This window comes from Frieseomelitta varia, unplaced genomic scaffold, assembly GCF_011392965.1.
Source record: "Frieseomelitta varia isolate USP_RPSP 00005682 unplaced genomic scaffold, Fvar_1.2 scaffold_1010, whole genome shotgun sequence".
NCBI classification, from domain to species: domain Eukaryota; kingdom Metazoa; phylum Arthropoda; class Insecta; order Hymenoptera; family Apidae; genus Frieseomelitta; species Frieseomelitta varia.
In genome coordinates this window covers 68,382-85,486 of record NW_025108652.1, presented here as the reverse complement: position 1 = coordinate 85,486, position 17,105 = coordinate 68,382, and the positions used below count along the sequence as shown (strand labels likewise).

Here is a 17,105-nt window from a genome sequence, read left to right as displayed (position 1 = left end):
CAGCTGCCGTTAAGCAAATTTTCCAATGCATTCCCACGGCGCAGCCAACTGATTTCAGACCGAGAATTATGCCGTGTGTTCTCTCTCCGCGGCAACTCGGCCGCGTGAAATGGCCGCCGACTTTAAACAATCTCAACTTTGCCACGACTCTTTTCTCTGAAATGTCTCGTTTGTTTCGCGTTCGTTTCGTTTCCAAGCTACGGGCCAATGGTATTTAGGAACCGTGATCGAGCAAGTTCAGCCGTAAGTACTAATTTCAAGCTTCCAAAAGAGTGCAGCGCACTTTCCCGAAAAAATGTTGGAAGAGAATAACAATAATTACCCAATGAGTGCGGAAAAGTGCACTTTCGCTGAACTTGCAGACGCGGGGAGTAATAATCCCATATTGGCCGACGTTGAATTAATTTTCAATTGCACGAAATTGATGTACATCGCAGCTACATCTGTTTCTATCAATTATGTAGCAACGCACAGCGTGAATACAGGAGTAGCGAAATTGCGCTGTTATGCTACGTGCAATCCCATTAGGCCGGCAGCAGTTCATTAAATAATATTCCAATTTTCCAAGCGTATTAACTCGTTCGGCATGAAATGGATACTTAGGTGGTTCGTTCAATCGCGGAACGCTGTCACGAAATCGGATAAAAATCGTTTTTGCCTTCGAATCGACCAACCACCCGGTGAATTATGCCCGCGTTCCAAGACGAGCGTTTTAGAAGCGCCGCGAAGCAAAATTCGTTTCAATCACCGCGCGGTTAAATAAAGAGAGAGATTTAATTATGCCGCGCGCTGCTCGTTAAATAACATATTCCAATTTCCTAAGGATATTAACCTCTTCGAGCGTCGTAGGCCGAGAGCGAAACGGGACCGAGGCGCGCCGCTAAATAAATAATTTTGATGAAACGCGCTGCTGCTTTGCCATTCCTGATTAATCGGGTTTACGTGTCAACTGAATTACGGGCTTTCCACGCTCCTTCGAAACGCATTGACCAACACGTCATAAAAGTGAGACTCCAAGGAGACGTTGATTAATTATTATTATTGGACGTTGAGGCACAACGTTGTAGATACAGAAGTTCGATGAAAATCGAATGACATCGGGCACTTGTATCGACTTGTATCGCTATATCGCGAATTTCATTATATATTTCATTTCTTACGATAATAAGTAAATAAATATCTGTATTGTGTAAACGTTAAATCAAGTTTCATTAAAAGGAAACAAATGTTTATTAGTAGGTAGTATGAACAGCCATCTCTCAGTTTTAAGTTTTTATTTGAATGTGAATCCAGGCAAAACAAATGATAAGTTTATATTCTTAATAATTTCTGTCCAGTGATATCGTACCGACGTCATACCGACGAGTTCAAAAGAAAAAGAAAGCGATGAAGTATTGTATACGGTTCGGTCACTCGTTATGGTCCGCGAATCAGTTGCCATCGCAAGGGGTAATAAATCTTGAGGATGACGGTTGTTTGTAATTTGAATACTTTTATGACACCTACGAAATATCTCTTGTAGCACCTACGGTGCTTTCTTTACAAATGTTCAAATATTTTCACCAGCTGCTGTGGAATCGCGAGACAAATGATCGCGAGAAGATCAATGTTTTCGTTCGTCTCGTCATTTTCCATCGATTTTTCGAAATCCTCGCGCGTGTCTTCAGCGAGTGTTCTTGGTGGCACGAGGTAGCAGCCGTGCGATACAGCGTAAGATTAGATGCAATCTGCGATCGCGTTTCCACGGGTAAACACTTTCGCGTAGATTATGTTGGCGAGAGAGAGCATCCCTCCGCGACGCAGCGGAGGCAGTCTACTCGACTCGAGAAAGGTGGAGATGATATCTTCTAAATAAACGTTTACTTTGCTGTATATCCGTTGAATGACGCCGTCGAGGACTCGCCGGTTAAGAGGCCTCGCCCTTGTAACTCGATCACACGGCTCGGCCATCGTTGACTGAGTTTCTTACTCGAACTTTCGTCGGGAAAGCTTACTTCGATGGCCGATCATCCCCGTGGATCAGTTTCCGCCGCGTGCTTCGAGAAAATCATTCTTTCTTTCACCGATGTGTAAGCCTCTCCTTTAGTTCGCGCCAACTTTTCCTTTCCTTCTCTCCCTCTCATTCCCTCTCTCTCTCTTTCTCTCTCTCTTTTCTTCTCTTTTTTCGTCTGAGCGGACGACCCTCCGACTACTCGCTCGGCGAATTACTCTTTTATTTAACTGGTTTGTCGTTGCAGGCAGGCGCGAGACGACGATAATTTAATTTAAAGCAGATCGTTCAACTGCAGATGCACAGGACGTTAAAAAAGTTGGAAGCAAAGAATTAACGATTCGAGAGTTAATGAAAATCCGTCCGTTAATGAAAATCGGGCAGACCGCGAGTATATATGTATATATACTCGGAGTTATTGTTCAGAGAGTGCATAATGCGACAAAATCCCGTGCATAACCGACCATAAACGACCCAGCTATAAACGAGCGATAAAAGGATCGGGATAACAGAGACATCAGGAAACGGTTAAGTTTCATTGCAGAGACGAGGCAGAACGTTTAAACTCGAACGATGGAGAATCACCGACTCGTAAATACGGGTAATCCTTGACTGCATCGTTTATTTTGGAGAATAACGATCTAATTCGACCGTGACTGTTAGGCAGGTAGCGAACGGTCGCAGCGAAATGACTAAACCGGCCGATAATGCTGGAGATTAAAGGATTTCGTTTTGGGAATAGATGATTTGAGAATCGATAAAATCGAAAGCTACCCCCCGGTAGCTTTCGAACTTCAAAACTAACCGAAATCGAGACATAACGGAGACGCACTGCTCGAGCTATCGCGCTGATCGAGCTTCCGGCTTCGCGAAATTTACGATACCGCGGACGTTAACCTTGTTGAGAGCTGTCAGGCCAATCTAACGTTTTCGTGTTACGATTCTTCACTGCGATCAGGCTTTTAGTCGTGGAATCGTTCTAATTAAAGGTCTCTATCCGCGTATTTGACTCTTCGACGGAAACTGTGGCGTGTGCGTCTCTCGATTCAAAAGGATAATCTCTTGCCTCTTGCCGATCGAAAAGTATTTCGTAATAAGATAAGACTACGATATTATTGAATCACGGGAATGCCAAAGATTCCGTTCCGTTAATTAAGATGTTGAAGCGCGGCACGGAACGTCAGACAATAGACTTAGGGTCTGAGAAACCGATGTCTTGCACAACCTTTAATCTATTTCCCGTATAATTAATCCAAACAGGATCCGAAAATAACGTAGTCGTGAAATATGCAGTTTATTTACCAGCCTTCGTCTTTATTAAATATCCGTTATTACATCGTCTTGCCGCTAAAGTTTTATATTACGTCGCGGAATTATGCTTATCCTTTCTTCTCAACGTAAGACGATTCCAGGCTACAGCGAGCGAGGCAGGCGAAAGTTTGATCGAACGAATCTCCAATTCGAAATTAAGGTTTGCCACAACGCGGTATCTGGCTACGTCTATTTGCGAGTCCAGAGTTTTCGTATTTCGAGAGGAAATACAAGTTTTGGAGTGCCACGGTAACGTTTCCTCTGTCTCGAAAGGATCATTCGGTCCGGTGTCGTTCTGCGCGATCGAGAATCTTATACGTAATAAATCGCCGCCTGGTACCGTTAAACAGACGCCAAGAAGACGTTTCGTCAGTCGAAAGTCCAGGTGGCTTAAGAACCACTGGCCCAAACTGGTCACTGGTAAACCAGCGTCACGATACTTTTTCTTTCCACGGTCCCTTGATTGTTCCACCTGATACATTACAAATGGCGGCACCATCGGGGCCTACTTACACGACTCACGGTCACACAACACATTCCTCCTCTCGTATTCAACGATAATGAAGCGAACGAAAAGTATCGGGAATCACCGAAACGTGCCAACAAGCAAACGCTGCGCCCAATCGTGCACCAGTTGTGCGAAGAAACTGGTTTCGAGATCGCGTGGAGATCGCGAACGGGGGGAAGGTGCTTTTTCTGGCCTCGGTTTCTCCTTTCAGATCCAAATCGGACCACCCTTGTTTCACCTAATTTCGTAAGCCAGCGCTCGCATTGTCCAGAGCCTGGTTATCGAACATATTTTATGCCCGGAGTTCCTCGGTTTCGCCGCATCTCGATCTCCACGCCAACCACCACGCATTCGTGGCATGCCGCTCGCCTATACCGAAGTGGTGGTCCAAGGTAAACAATCGCGTTTAACCAGAACTTTGAGGAATCGAGGCAAGAACCACTGGCGTTGAACCAATAAGCAACAGCAGCCAGCAGCGATCTAAACAGAAACAGGTTCCACGATCGTTTCTTCGTCCTTCTTCTCACTACGGAGGGAGAGGTTTGGTTTGCCCTGGCATTTTTCAGATTACCCCCCCCCCCTACCGTTTTGTTGTTCCGCCTAATCTTGTAGGCGAAAACACACGCTCGCCTCGATCGTACAGTCCGTACGAAGACTATAAATATAAAAGGCGGTGGTTCTTTGGGCCTGCGTACGCCGCTGGCACCTGTCGTGTGGCTTCAAGTAGAGACACGATAGAAGGGAACGGGTTTTCGAGATGGGTGGAGGGACAGAAACCGACTGCCATAAGAGAGGTGGCTCTCTCCCCGTGGTTGCTACAAGACCGGTTCAGGAATCCGGGGCCACGCTTACGCGCCAGTGCCTATCAACTTCGACTCGAGCCGATTTTGGTTACCACGCACTGGCGTGGTAGAAAACAGTGTTCGACCATGACGGATGACTTTTAAGAGTGATGCAATATTTCTCTCTCACTCTTTCTCTTCTCGTGCATTACCACGTTGCAGAACGAGAGAGAAAGTAGCCACTGAACAATCTCCAAGGAAAAACATTCTGCGTGTTTTTGCATACGAACGTGCAAAAGAAAGGAAGAGCGAGAGCGTAAGGTCGGAAACTCGTCGAGACGGATTGTTCTCGGCGCCGCTTCAACACCGTTGATAGTTGATAGGAGAGAACATTCGGTCCAGGTGTTCGCTCGATGCTCTTTCCACGCTTTCGTGTGATGTTCCTGAAAGAATATCTGAACCGAAACGCTCGTCGATCGCTGTTCTCGTTTTCGCTGTCTGCCGTCCTTTCTCTTTTCGCTCGCTCTTAAAACACGCTCCTCCACGAAAGAATCACGATCGGTCGACTGGAATCGCGGCGGCAATACGCGAAACTATTTTTAATCTTGTTTCCACGTTCGAAAGCACTTCGATTTATCGATTTTTCCTTGCGCCAACGCGTTTGATATTTCTCGTCGCGACGCAATATCCTTTCAACGTCAAATTCAACGCGAACTCTATTCTCTCTCGTCGACACCTCTATCCCCAAATTCGATTCGCTCGTTCGGGAAAAAATGGATGGCAGAAAGAAAAGAAAAAAAAAGTTTTTCACTCGTTTCAAGTGTCTCAATCTCTGGAACTATAGAGACTCGAAGAAAACACAGATGTTTTCGGGGGCTAACGAGGCGCACGTTGCTGCGACTTTTATTCATTTCTTCGATCGAATTACTCGGCGGATTCCTACGGTGGTAGCCGTAGTCGACAATAAATGCCATTGCTCTTCCTCGTCATTGCGCTTCCGTCGCAGATTCTTCGGCAGAGGAAAGAAACGAGCCTGTTAACCGACAGTTTATGGTCCGCGAGCGAGCAACGCGAGCACATTTTGCCGATACCTGGCAGACCGGCTCGGTCGTTGCCGGTTGCACGACACAAAATCACTTGACCCTCGTTACGGTCGATGATCCGACTGACAGACGAACTATTTCAATCTTCGAAACGATCAAGATGCCCTCGGTAATCGGCCATTCGCGCTCACGCGCAATTCTGTCGTGGTTAACGGGCTTAAATCGGCGTGTTCCTTTCAACACCTCGTCCCAATCGAGGCCCCGGCCTCGTGCCTCGAGAGGAGAATAACCTGATCTTTACACGATACGCGATCAATGGAATCGTGGAAAATTATCGGCTAAAATCGGCGCGTGATCTGTCGCCAATTATCGTCAGATAATCACAGACATTAATGGGTTAAGACGTCGGGTAATGCGGCGTCGAGTAATTGAATGTCGAGCTGTTAGGACGACGGACAGACGGCTCGGTGTGGTTCCATGCATAGACAATTAATCGTTTCTTGCACGAAATGACATGAATTCGTTTACCGTCTCGAGGAAATCCACCACGCGTACGTACAGTGATTTAGCCACCAAGACGATTAGCCTGTTATTCAGTTTGCAATCCGAGTTCATGTTTCTGATCGTAGCTAAATATATTTCTGACTATCGACGAATTTTCGACGAAGTGACACGGTATGCTTGAGAATGCCTGCATCGATTCTGCGATTTCGCTCGGCAAGTAGCTTCCGATCGATCGTCACGAGGAAACTTGAAGCTATCCAGGCTGAGACACTAGCTAAGCCGCAATTAGCGACGCTACATCGATTTTAAGGATCTTTAATGAGACCCTTAACAAAGCGTTAACGGACTCTGTAGGAGCAATTTCACGAGACGTATGACTAAAGCACATCGGGCACGATGACGTTTATTAAAACTCACGGATGGTTATCATTAATTAATAGAGTCGCTCTTTAATACCTTGTACCAACGTCGAGTACAAGATACCGGATTTATCCATATCCAAGACCGTCGAACAAAATCTACGATGCAAATGAACGAACCAAGGATACAAACAGAAAATGTAAATAAATAATATATGCCTCTACGTAGAGTGAAGATAGGTACATCGACATGAACGGAAAGCCATGTGGAGAGACGGTGAGGCAGAGAATGTGTTAAGCAATTAGTCAGCGGACGTTGGCTTGGCTGGCCACCCCGATATCGATCTAGCAAAAAATTAGCTCCACATTTCTTCAGCGTTAACCCAGCAACGAGCTGGCAATGCATTTAAATGCGGGTTCAAACTTCTTCAATTAGCCGATGTCGGGCAATTAAGTTACGACGGCATTGGATCGCAGAATGGCGGAATTCGACTTCGAAATGACAAATTAACGCAGTAATCCGATAACAAAGGTACTTGCAGCCAGGGCTATCTTACCCGAGAATCGTCAAGGGACAGTCAAAGAAGAGACTAGAACTCGCTCATGCAGCAGTTAAATGTCGTCAAATTTCGCCAGAAATGTACACAGTTGTACGATCCGTTCAACGCCATTTAGAGAAACACAGCCACGTAAATACCCGAACGACACCCACGATCGAAGTTTCACAATGAGGCTGATTAAACGTCAATCCAGTCACTCGTTGTTCGTGTCTCGTTGGCACGAGATCTCTTAAATATCTTGGCAACTTTATTACAAGGTCAAACGCATCGCTTAAACGTCCCACGTTTATACGAACGTGGAAACTCGGTGGAAACTCCGCTTCGCTCCGAGGCTTGACTAAAACCAGCAAGCATATTAGGTACGGCATAGTCGGGAAATTATGGTTCGGGAATGGTAGAAAGTTGCGTGGCTCGTGGCGGCGTATCACGACCCCGGCGTGTCACGCTATTTGTTCGGGGTGAACGCGAGAATGTCGAGAACCGCGACACACGGACATCACAACCTCATTACCAGCGGCCACGGAGATAAATTGTCGCGGTCGAGCGAAGCTGTTGCCCGGGATGGACGTTTATCACGTTTATTGGCTAGCAGGCAACGCTCGATCGGAGACGGGATCTGCGCGACGAGTTATCGGCCAGTTTTATTTCGAATTTCTTCGAACTGGAATTGGAACCGATATGTACGAGCCTTAGGAACGGTACGGAGTCCTCCACCGGAATGTGAATGGATTTACTTGTTTTTCGTCGCGCGTTGCTGTACGTACAACAACGATCGCGTAAAAATTGCGCGGATAGCCGCAATTCGCGATTACGTAGGTATAGAATTAATTACCACGAAATCGACATAGCACGAGCAAAACGGGACTAGATATTCTCGATCTATGCGTGCACGTCCGAGAACGGCTTAACTGTAATGATCACATTCGTAGCTTAGTACGTAGCTGTGTGCTCGCAGGTGGACTGATTAGAAGTGCAAAATGAATGGCCGCGAGAGATAACGTTACGCGTGCTCGTTACTAATAGTTTAGAGCTATGTGGTTGTATAAAGATGAAAATGTTTAGCAAAATTATCTTGAACAAAAATCGTCGGATTTCCTGATACGAACGTTCAATATTACGTAACCAAAGGGGAATTCGCTTCTTAGCCGAGCAGCAGGGAATTTCTGTCGCAAATCATTTCAAAATTATACAAACATCGGGTTAACCGAGTGATGGCCGGAGAAACCATGTCGATTAAATATATTCCTCGACGAACGTCACAGCTTTTTAATCACCTTTCACGACGATTGTAAATCATCGAGGGAACAGAAATTCTCGAGGTACGAACGAACAACTTTAGCTACACCGTGGCAAGGATTTGCATATCAAAGCTGTTACGCTGTAACCGAACGCGTTACGATGCACATTCGATAATTCGGTACCGACGAGAATGCAGCAAAATTCCATATGACTGGCATCCTTCGAATCACATAACGCTAGAGATTAAAAAAAAAAAAAAAACTTGCCACCTCTATTGCCAAACTGAGAAATTTATCGAGAAATAATCCGAACAAGAAACTATTCGCAGCATCGAACGGCTCTTGTTGGTGCTCTTTTACTTCCTATTCTTTTGGCCAGCTTCCTGTGTGTTGCGATGCTTTCCCAGGCTTAGAGAGAAACAAACGGGAACGCGTTTACCAGCTCCGAGAAACCATCGTTCTTGAATATTAGTATGCACAGAGAAATAGTTCGCGCTAAAGTAGTCGTTGCAAGATAGTCAGAATGGGGAATTAACCGGACACTTTGAACAATGATGTATAAATAGCAGTTTGTTAGGGAAACAAAAGACATCTGAATTGCCTGCAATCTTATAAGTCTCGATATGAATTATCTAAAATTCTTAAAGCTTAAAAGTGAAATTAATATCGAGATCCGAGAAACTATACTAGAAGACGTAAGATTCAAGAATCATAATTAACATCTTGTGAAACGTTCTAAGCAGTCTCTCATCCTCACATTTACAGAAATGTATGGAAATACATATGATATATGTACGTTTCTGTCAGCGTATGTGAAAATGTATAGATTTAATAAATCGATAGCTTTTATCAAGTCAATCAAGCTTCTATAATGCTCAAACTTCTGCAGAGTTAAGATTTCCTAATCCTTATCCGCCCCTTATATGTCAATTTGACCCATTTTCCTTGTATGATATGCAAGATCATGATATAAAATTGAACAGGTATTTATATTTAAGAGTTATACGCAACTGAATAGAAATTTAGTTTATTTACTATTAATAAAAGAATTTGCAAATTCAATTATTTTTCTTTTGTATCAATTTAACACCAACGGACAAATTAAATTAGAAAAATGAGGGACGAATGATGGCTAAAATCGCAAACACGTTTAACAACTAGCCTTCATTGCATTGGAACATTGTTTGCACCGTGAATTCAACTAACGATTCCGAAAAAATTTTGTACTATGTACGTGGATTAATTTAGAAACCGATTATTTCGTTCGGGAAATGTAATTTGCAAAAGAATTTCAATCGATCGCTGTAAAAAATTTGATTTTCATTTTAATCCAATGTTACGCGAACACAATAAACTGCTCTTTAAATATAAACACGTTTATTGTAAATTTTATATAGATCGCGAGCATGATTAAGTACATTCGTTGGTTATCGTTGTTTTTGTAGAAATTCGATATTCCTGACGTGAATAAACCGAAAGTCGCCTATTAATTAATTCGCTATAAAATTTAAAATTATGCAAAAATTAAAATTTTTATTTCGAGATTTTCAATGTTCTGCCGGGAAAAGACAGTCAGAGAAAGAAAGACAGAAAGAAAGAAAGAAAGAGAAAAAAGTTACGACAATTCATACGAATACTATCGCAGTGTGAGTTAATTGCAAAGTCAGATAATGGGAATAAAAATGACAATACTAATTAACATTTCCTAAAGCGAGCTTTTTATCCCTGAAATCACAAGCCCACGATTTCGATATAACTTTTACCGCGTTCACCGCAATTAAAACGCGAACAATCGAATTAATGATTGCTAATTATTTCATCCACATTGAAATGTTTCGCCGACATGAATTAATAACTTCATTAAAGCCGATTAATAAAAAGAAAATGAACGGAGAAACTCACTCGGACATGAGGCAGACAAACAAACGATAAGATAAGAAATATAATTTTGAAACAGTACCTTGTATCGATTTTATTCTTTGTAGAATTTTGTCAACTGAGGTAACTGCAACCACTTCGATGAATTATTTTACGCCAGCCTGCTTGAATATTCTAGCCTGCACTGCAATCTCTCGACCTGCCGGTAAGAAAATCGAATTATCACCAATTTAGAGAGAAGAGAATACGTCTTTCCATCGATCTCTAATTAAGTAAAACATTGTTTTATTGTAAGACTTAATCGTTTTATCACAATTTTATCACATAGACTGAATAAATAACAATTTTTTTCGAAAGTTTGCGTCTTGATTTAATTCCGTAAAACTAGTGAAAAATGAAGAATCTTTTTTGAGCTAACGAGATCGAATTCGAGTCTAATATACCCGAAAGTATGCTCGATAACGTTAGTCGCGACATATGAGTTATCGAAACGGACGAGCGAGTTATTGAAAATCAAACGATTTCACGACACCGTTTTCACGGCACACGTCGAGTAAATTATAAAATTTGTAATTTCAGTGCATACATGTTGCACATATTAATTGAAAACGTCAGCCCGCTCGATAGCATTGAATGCTTGCGCATGTAATCATTACTTTTCATGTTTTGAAAAGTCAATAAACCGAACGCTAGTACAATATTTAATTCATTAGGAATAAATCGCTGATGGACATTTTTATATTAAAAAAATCGCAATAGCTTCTTGCGGCTTCAAACAACAAAATAAAAATATTATAAATATGAATGCGAATAGCACACGATATTCAATCAGATTTTGGTTTTCACATGTAAAATGAACGATTTTAGACCATTAATATTTTTATGCTTCGAAATTGTTATTTCAATGTATGCGATACTTCCTTCAAAAAACTCTTAACCAGTTAATCAATGATAAAAATTTTAAAATGTTAATATATTTCATGATGACAATGTTACATGCTAACTCGAAAATCTATTATTTTTATTTTGTTATTATTATTTTCTATCTTGAATTGTTTGAAAAAATGCATCTGCTCCAATATGTTCTATACATATGTTCTAATATACTTGGAAACTAAATTCGATTGACTCTAATTAATAACGAGAATAGGTTGTACAATCTGAAAATATTGCTATTTTCACACCAGCGAGTCATTCTCTTATGTAAGTCGAAAAATCTTGAAAAATGAAAAAATAACGGGAAGAAAGATAAAGACAGAAAAGAAGATGAGAATTTCACACACCTGTGAGAATCTCGAGTAACGAGCCACGAACACAAGGCAATCCCACAAAATTGTGCTGCCCCCTTAAGCTCTTTTTCTTAACCCGTAAACTGTATACTTCTCGTATTGCGTGGATAACATAGAAAACCGGTTCCTTAGTATTTATGCATCGTGTGTACACCGCTTACGCCTCACAAAAGCATAAAATGCATCCAGCCCTTTCGTCCCTTTACTTACCAACACTGTACATAAGATTTCTTTCGTTCGATGTCACTTTTTCCCTTTTAACATGCCAAGCCACACTATATATAGGGTGTACTATTTTAATCTTTATTGTCACAAGTACAAATTATAAATTCGTTATTCGAAAAAACATTTGAAATGGAACTTACTCTATTTCAAAATGGACCTCTTCTGATGCAAATCTCATCTAAAAAAAAGTTCAACCTCCTCCAAGATTTCAAGATGACTCTTTCTTTACTCTTTAGGAATCTTTCTTGATTAATAATTAATAGTCCGATCTATTCCAAGACGAATTTCTTGTTTTATGATATATTGATGTTTATGCAAAATAATTACTAATCATTAAACATCGAAAAAATATCCTTCAGGTATCTGAAAGCAATACTTCTATTTATCACATATCACATAAATGCATAAGATTAGAAAAGAACCATTTGTTCAAAAATTGTTTTAATAATAATAAGTTTTGGCATAATTTGAAAAGAAATAGTGTACAAAAATTAAAATTCCCTACTCTATACGTAATTGAAATATTTTAACCACATTATTGCTAACACATGAAATATTAAAAACTTCTTGTTTTGTCTCGAACGTAAACAAGTTTTCATGAAATGAATGTAATGTTATACAAACCTATACTACATATTGCTTATTATTTGAATATTTTTCAAATACAACGTAGAAAATCACAACGTTTTTGCACAACACTCGAATACGTTCGAAAACGTTAAAATTTAAAATGACTATAAATGTCCTTTTATTTCAGAAGATGGCGCTGTTAACTACAAACGAGATCAAATAATGTATCTAAGTTTCTAAATAAATATGTACTCCTTAATAAAAAAAATTTAGAGTTTAAATTACAAATTATTTGTAATTGTCATGTTTAAACATTAATTTATTTTCCTATTAAACCGAAACTACAGCAAACTATTTTAATATATTTCGATTCGTTTACGAGCAACGATGATCGATTTCTCGAAACTGTATAGTTTAATAGAGTTTCTATTTTAGAGATATAAACGAGATGCATACTTTAAATGCATTACTAGAGTAAAGATTCATTATTCTGAGACATTTTAAACATATCCTCTAACTGAAATGAAGAATGGATTTTTAAAATTTAAAATTAGAATCTGAATTTACAGGAAACCTTGATTCAATTCAATCCAATTCAAGGCTCAAATAATCCCATACTCCAATAAAATGATGTTACAATAATACATGAAAATTCTCATGAATTTTATCAAAAAATATTTATTTTTTTATTAAATATTAAATACTTTTAAAATAAATAACTATTCATATTTATTTTATTAAAGACATTTCTTTTAATATACATTACTTATAATAACAAAAGCAAATAAAGTATTTGAAGTATAGAAAAATAAATATTTTTTTTACATATAGCTATAAACTATATCTGTACACGCATTATATTATTATGTAATTAATTTCAAAATGTACTGCATTGTGGAATGTAAATTATTTTACTATTTCAATGTGAGAGGATTGAGGTTCTTCATCAGATGAATAGTCTTGAACACGTGGTATTATAAAAGATGTAGCAATCTCTTCCGATTCTTTAAAAAATAAGTCAATTTAATTATATTTAATTTGTAAAAGAAAATATAATAGCCAACTTACGATCATTTGTGACTTTATGTTCGCCTTCTTCTTGTTTTTCTTCAATCTTTTTATCTTCTTCATAATTGAAATCATCATCTTCAGAATCTTCATAGGTAGTAAAATGAAGATACGAAAGAATGCATACAAGTGCTATGAAAAACAAATTTGTAGCAATACCAACAATAGCAGATAAAATTGGCCAATGATACATTAAATAACGTAGACCCGATAAATGTGCATTTATCATAATATTTGCAGAGTAGAATTCGATGTGCCTTGATTGTATTTCAACATAAATAATTGTAACTGGATGACTCTGGTCTTCTTTAAAATAATCAAATAATTCAAGAACTACATTTTGTTTTTCTTCTGTAGTACCAAAAATCATCATAGGTGAAAATGTAAATGTTGTAAGGGCATGTAATAATGTGCTACGATAATGTAACATAGTAGACCTACATGTATGTTCTACAAGAAAACTATTTCTGCTGCGTAATTCAGCACAAACCATGAACATACCTATTTAAAAATTATATTTATTAAATACTCTTAATTTTTATTTACAAGACTTAGAAATTACCAAGTTCTTTATTAGCTGGTGATTCTGGCATCTCTAACTGCAAATTAATTTTATATGGTTGTCCAACCATTAAAATTTGTTGTTTATTTGTTAATTGCACAAATGCCGATGGATTGCTACAAATTCCTCTTTCTTCATTACATGACCTGTAACATAGAAATATATGCTCAAACTTTAAATTTAAGATGCATGTAATATAACATTTTAATAATCACAAAATAATATGCTTCAAGACATGATTTTTTTTTCATTAACATACAACTGAGAAGTGAAGCTTACTTAAATTGTAGATGTACTGGTCGTACAAATGAGAGGTTTGGTATATAGGCATAATAAAATGCCGTGTAAAGAAACGCAGATAACCAAACAATGAGAATACCACTAATAATAATAATTCCACCACTCAAAATTACATCTTTAGCAGATTGTACACCTCTTTTTGTTTTATTCTGTACATGAAATAATTTTTTATAAACTTGTTCTAATAACCTTGAAATTAACATTGCAAACGAAATATAATATATTATAATAAATTTAATATATTAATATATTACAAGTTAATCATAATAAGATCAATTATTTATCAATTAGTGAACTTTTTTTCAAATAACTCGGCAATAAAATACAGCTTAACTACATTTTAACTTCCGAATATTGGTAGCATTGATATCGAAATGTGTGTATATAACGTACATGTATAAAGATAGAATATGCAACTGCTCTATATTTTGATCAAATTAACAAAAATTAACAAAATTATATGAAAGATTAATACGTGAATTATTCTGAAATACATAAAATAAATAAATAAATATATATATATTAAATTTAATTTTTTATCTAACAAATACATATACAATTGAAAATTATCTTTACTGATATTAACATATGATATATTTTATAAATTTTAAGGCAGGTTTTCAATATAAAAACACATAAGAAAAATGTAAGAAATACATTCCATAGGAAGTAGTACATTTTATAACATATACTATAACTATAAAATATCGTAGTTGATAACATATGTCAAGTGTTCAGTCAATTTATACATTACATTACATTAATATTTATATCAAAACAAAAAATATAATTTAGTTTACTTTCCTTTTCTATGCTCCAACCTTGGTCTTCCTTTTTTTGTTGTTGGTTTATCTTTCCCTTTATTTAATAATGGATGAGTTTCTGAAAAATATTAATGATAAATTGCATAAAGCTGTTATTAATCAAATGCAAGCATGGATCTTACCATCTACTGGTGCACCTTGCAAATGAATATCATGGGAGCGATGTTTTTTCATAGGTGGTTCATGTAATGTTGTTTGATTATCTTCTGAATCTTCTACATCTGGTGATATTGGTAAAAATTGTAACGAACCAATATCTTCCATTTCTTCGTCAGAACTGCAAAAGGCAGCCACTCTATCTATTGATGCAACATCTACTTCTATCTCTTCATCTTGAGCCTCTTCACCTTGCACCACAGATTTATCTTCATCACTCAAGTCAAATTCACTTTCTCTTTCTTCATATTCAACATTTTCATCTAATTCCTTAAAATCAGGTGCAAATGCAGACCAATTTTCAACCTGATTTTGTGCCCAAATAGAAACAACACCGGATGATATAGAAGCAATAATTGGTCTCACTGGATGCCACTGCAGTATTATAAATTGTAATATTATAATTTTATAAAAGTTCAGATAAAAAGTTAGATTCAAGTCGTTTATGATGATATAATACAAATTTTCAGGATCTGATCAAATCTAATATCGAATCTAGCTTTTAAATGTTTGAAATCTAAATTTTTCATTTTATTTTATCAATATTAATATTTTATTAAGTATTATTAACAGATTAATAATACTTACAACAACGTCAAGTAATAATTCTCCTTTAGTTCCATGTAAAATTTTTACTAAATTTCCAATACTTTTTTCCCATACATACAAAGCATGCTGTCTTGCAGATCCAGCACAAACATATTCCCCATCTCCAGAAAAACAACACTTCTTCCACATAGTTTTGTTTACAAGATCTTGCAATTTTTGTATTGGTTCTGGTTCACCATCTTTTCCACAGGCCAATACTTCAGTACTATCATATACACGAATTACTCTATCTGATGTATTTACTAAGAAACAAGAACCTCTTCTAGCAAATTCAATGCTCTTTACAGCTGTATTACTAGCTGTGCCTTGTGATATTTTGTAAGAAGCTTTCACAGTTAAAGACTCTGCATCAAGAACTAGAATTCTACCACGAGCATTTCCAGTATAGACATAATCTCCTCGACGATCAAAAGACGCTACTATGTTTAAATCACTCTAAAATAAATGAATATTAAATATCAATGTTAAAAATATTAAGCAATAACTTTAATAATAATATTAAATTTGTCACATACGTCATCATCAAGAGGTATAACTCTATGCGTACCCTCAACATCAACCATTACTGCTGCATGTCTCATTGGACACACTAGAAATTTATTAAGATTTCTTGGATGAAACTGAACTTTTAATATTGGAGAAGGAAATCTGTATTTTTGATCACATTCTCCAGATAAAACATCCCATATACAAACATTATTATCTGTAGATGCACTTAATAATTTGTGTCCATTCCTAGACCAGCTAATTGACAAAGACAATGATATAAAATTGATGACAAATTAATTCAAGTTACTTACCTTAATGAACAAACAGGATGTACATGTGCACTAATGATTTTGGCAACACCACGTGTTAAAAAATCCCAAATAACAATTCTACCATCATTACAGCCAACAGCAAGAAGAGTTCCTCTTTTATTAAACGTACAAGTGACTGCTAATGATATACAATCTAATGTACCATCAAACTCCTAATGATTATAAACATTATACCTGTGAGATTCAGAAATAAAAAGTACATTATATTTGTAAAAAATATATCCTACCTCCGGATAATTCTGGCCAAATGATTCTGTAAAAAAGAAATTATATTAAAAAACTGAGTAAAAAAAAATAAATTTTTTAAATATTTACCTAATAATTCCAAATTCATTTTTATTATATTGTCTGTGTTTACTTCATAGAACTTACTAGAATTATTGCTATATGCTTGTAGCACTAACTATGAATAGAACACATACAACAAGATGTAGAGATTTACATTCTGAATTACCAACTGATCAAAATGTTTTTTATACTTATTATGATTTACTGTAATGAACATATC

General features: G+C 37.5%; 2 protein-coding genes and 1 long non-coding RNA gene across 3 annotated transcripts; all 3 read right to left on the bottom strand.

Annotated features, from left to right (window-relative positions):
• Positions 1 to 9,423: 9,423 nt before the first annotated feature.
• Positions 9,424 to 12,183, bottom strand: LOC122532124. The gene is made up of 3 exons (XR_006307458.1): positions 11,828 to 12,183; positions 11,457 to 11,737; positions 9,424 to 10,372 (listed from the first exon to the last, which is right to left on the bottom strand). It is a non-coding gene; the product is annotated as an uncharacterized LOC122532124 (long non-coding RNA).
• Positions 12,184 to 13,026: 843 nt separating this feature from the next.
• On the bottom strand, positions 13,027 to 14,595 carry LOC122531561 (seipin). The gene is made up of 4 exons (XM_043659627.1): positions 14,167 to 14,595; positions 13,888 to 14,033; positions 13,326 to 13,826; positions 13,027 to 13,261 (listed from the first exon to the last, which is right to left on the bottom strand). Exons 1-4 carry the CDS (start codon positions 14,388 to 14,390, stop codon positions 13,164 to 13,166), a joined length of 969 nt encoding a protein of 322 aa, XP_043515562.1. The 5' UTR covers positions 14,391 to 14,595; the 3' UTR covers positions 13,027 to 13,163.
• Positions 14,596 to 14,768: 173 nt separating this feature from the next.
• LOC122531277 (retinoblastoma-binding protein 5 homolog) lies at positions 14,769 to 17,014 on the bottom strand. The gene is made up of 7 exons (XM_043659111.1): positions 16,913 to 17,014; positions 16,825 to 16,850; positions 16,577 to 16,749; positions 16,292 to 16,520; positions 15,756 to 16,211; positions 15,134 to 15,542; positions 14,769 to 15,069 (listed from the first exon to the last, which is right to left on the bottom strand). Exons 1-7 carry the CDS (start codon positions 16,929 to 16,931, stop codon positions 14,984 to 14,986), a joined length of 1,398 nt encoding a protein of 465 aa, XP_043515046.1. The 5' UTR covers positions 16,932 to 17,014; the 3' UTR covers positions 14,769 to 14,983.
• Positions 17,015 to 17,105: the final 91 nt, after the last annotated feature.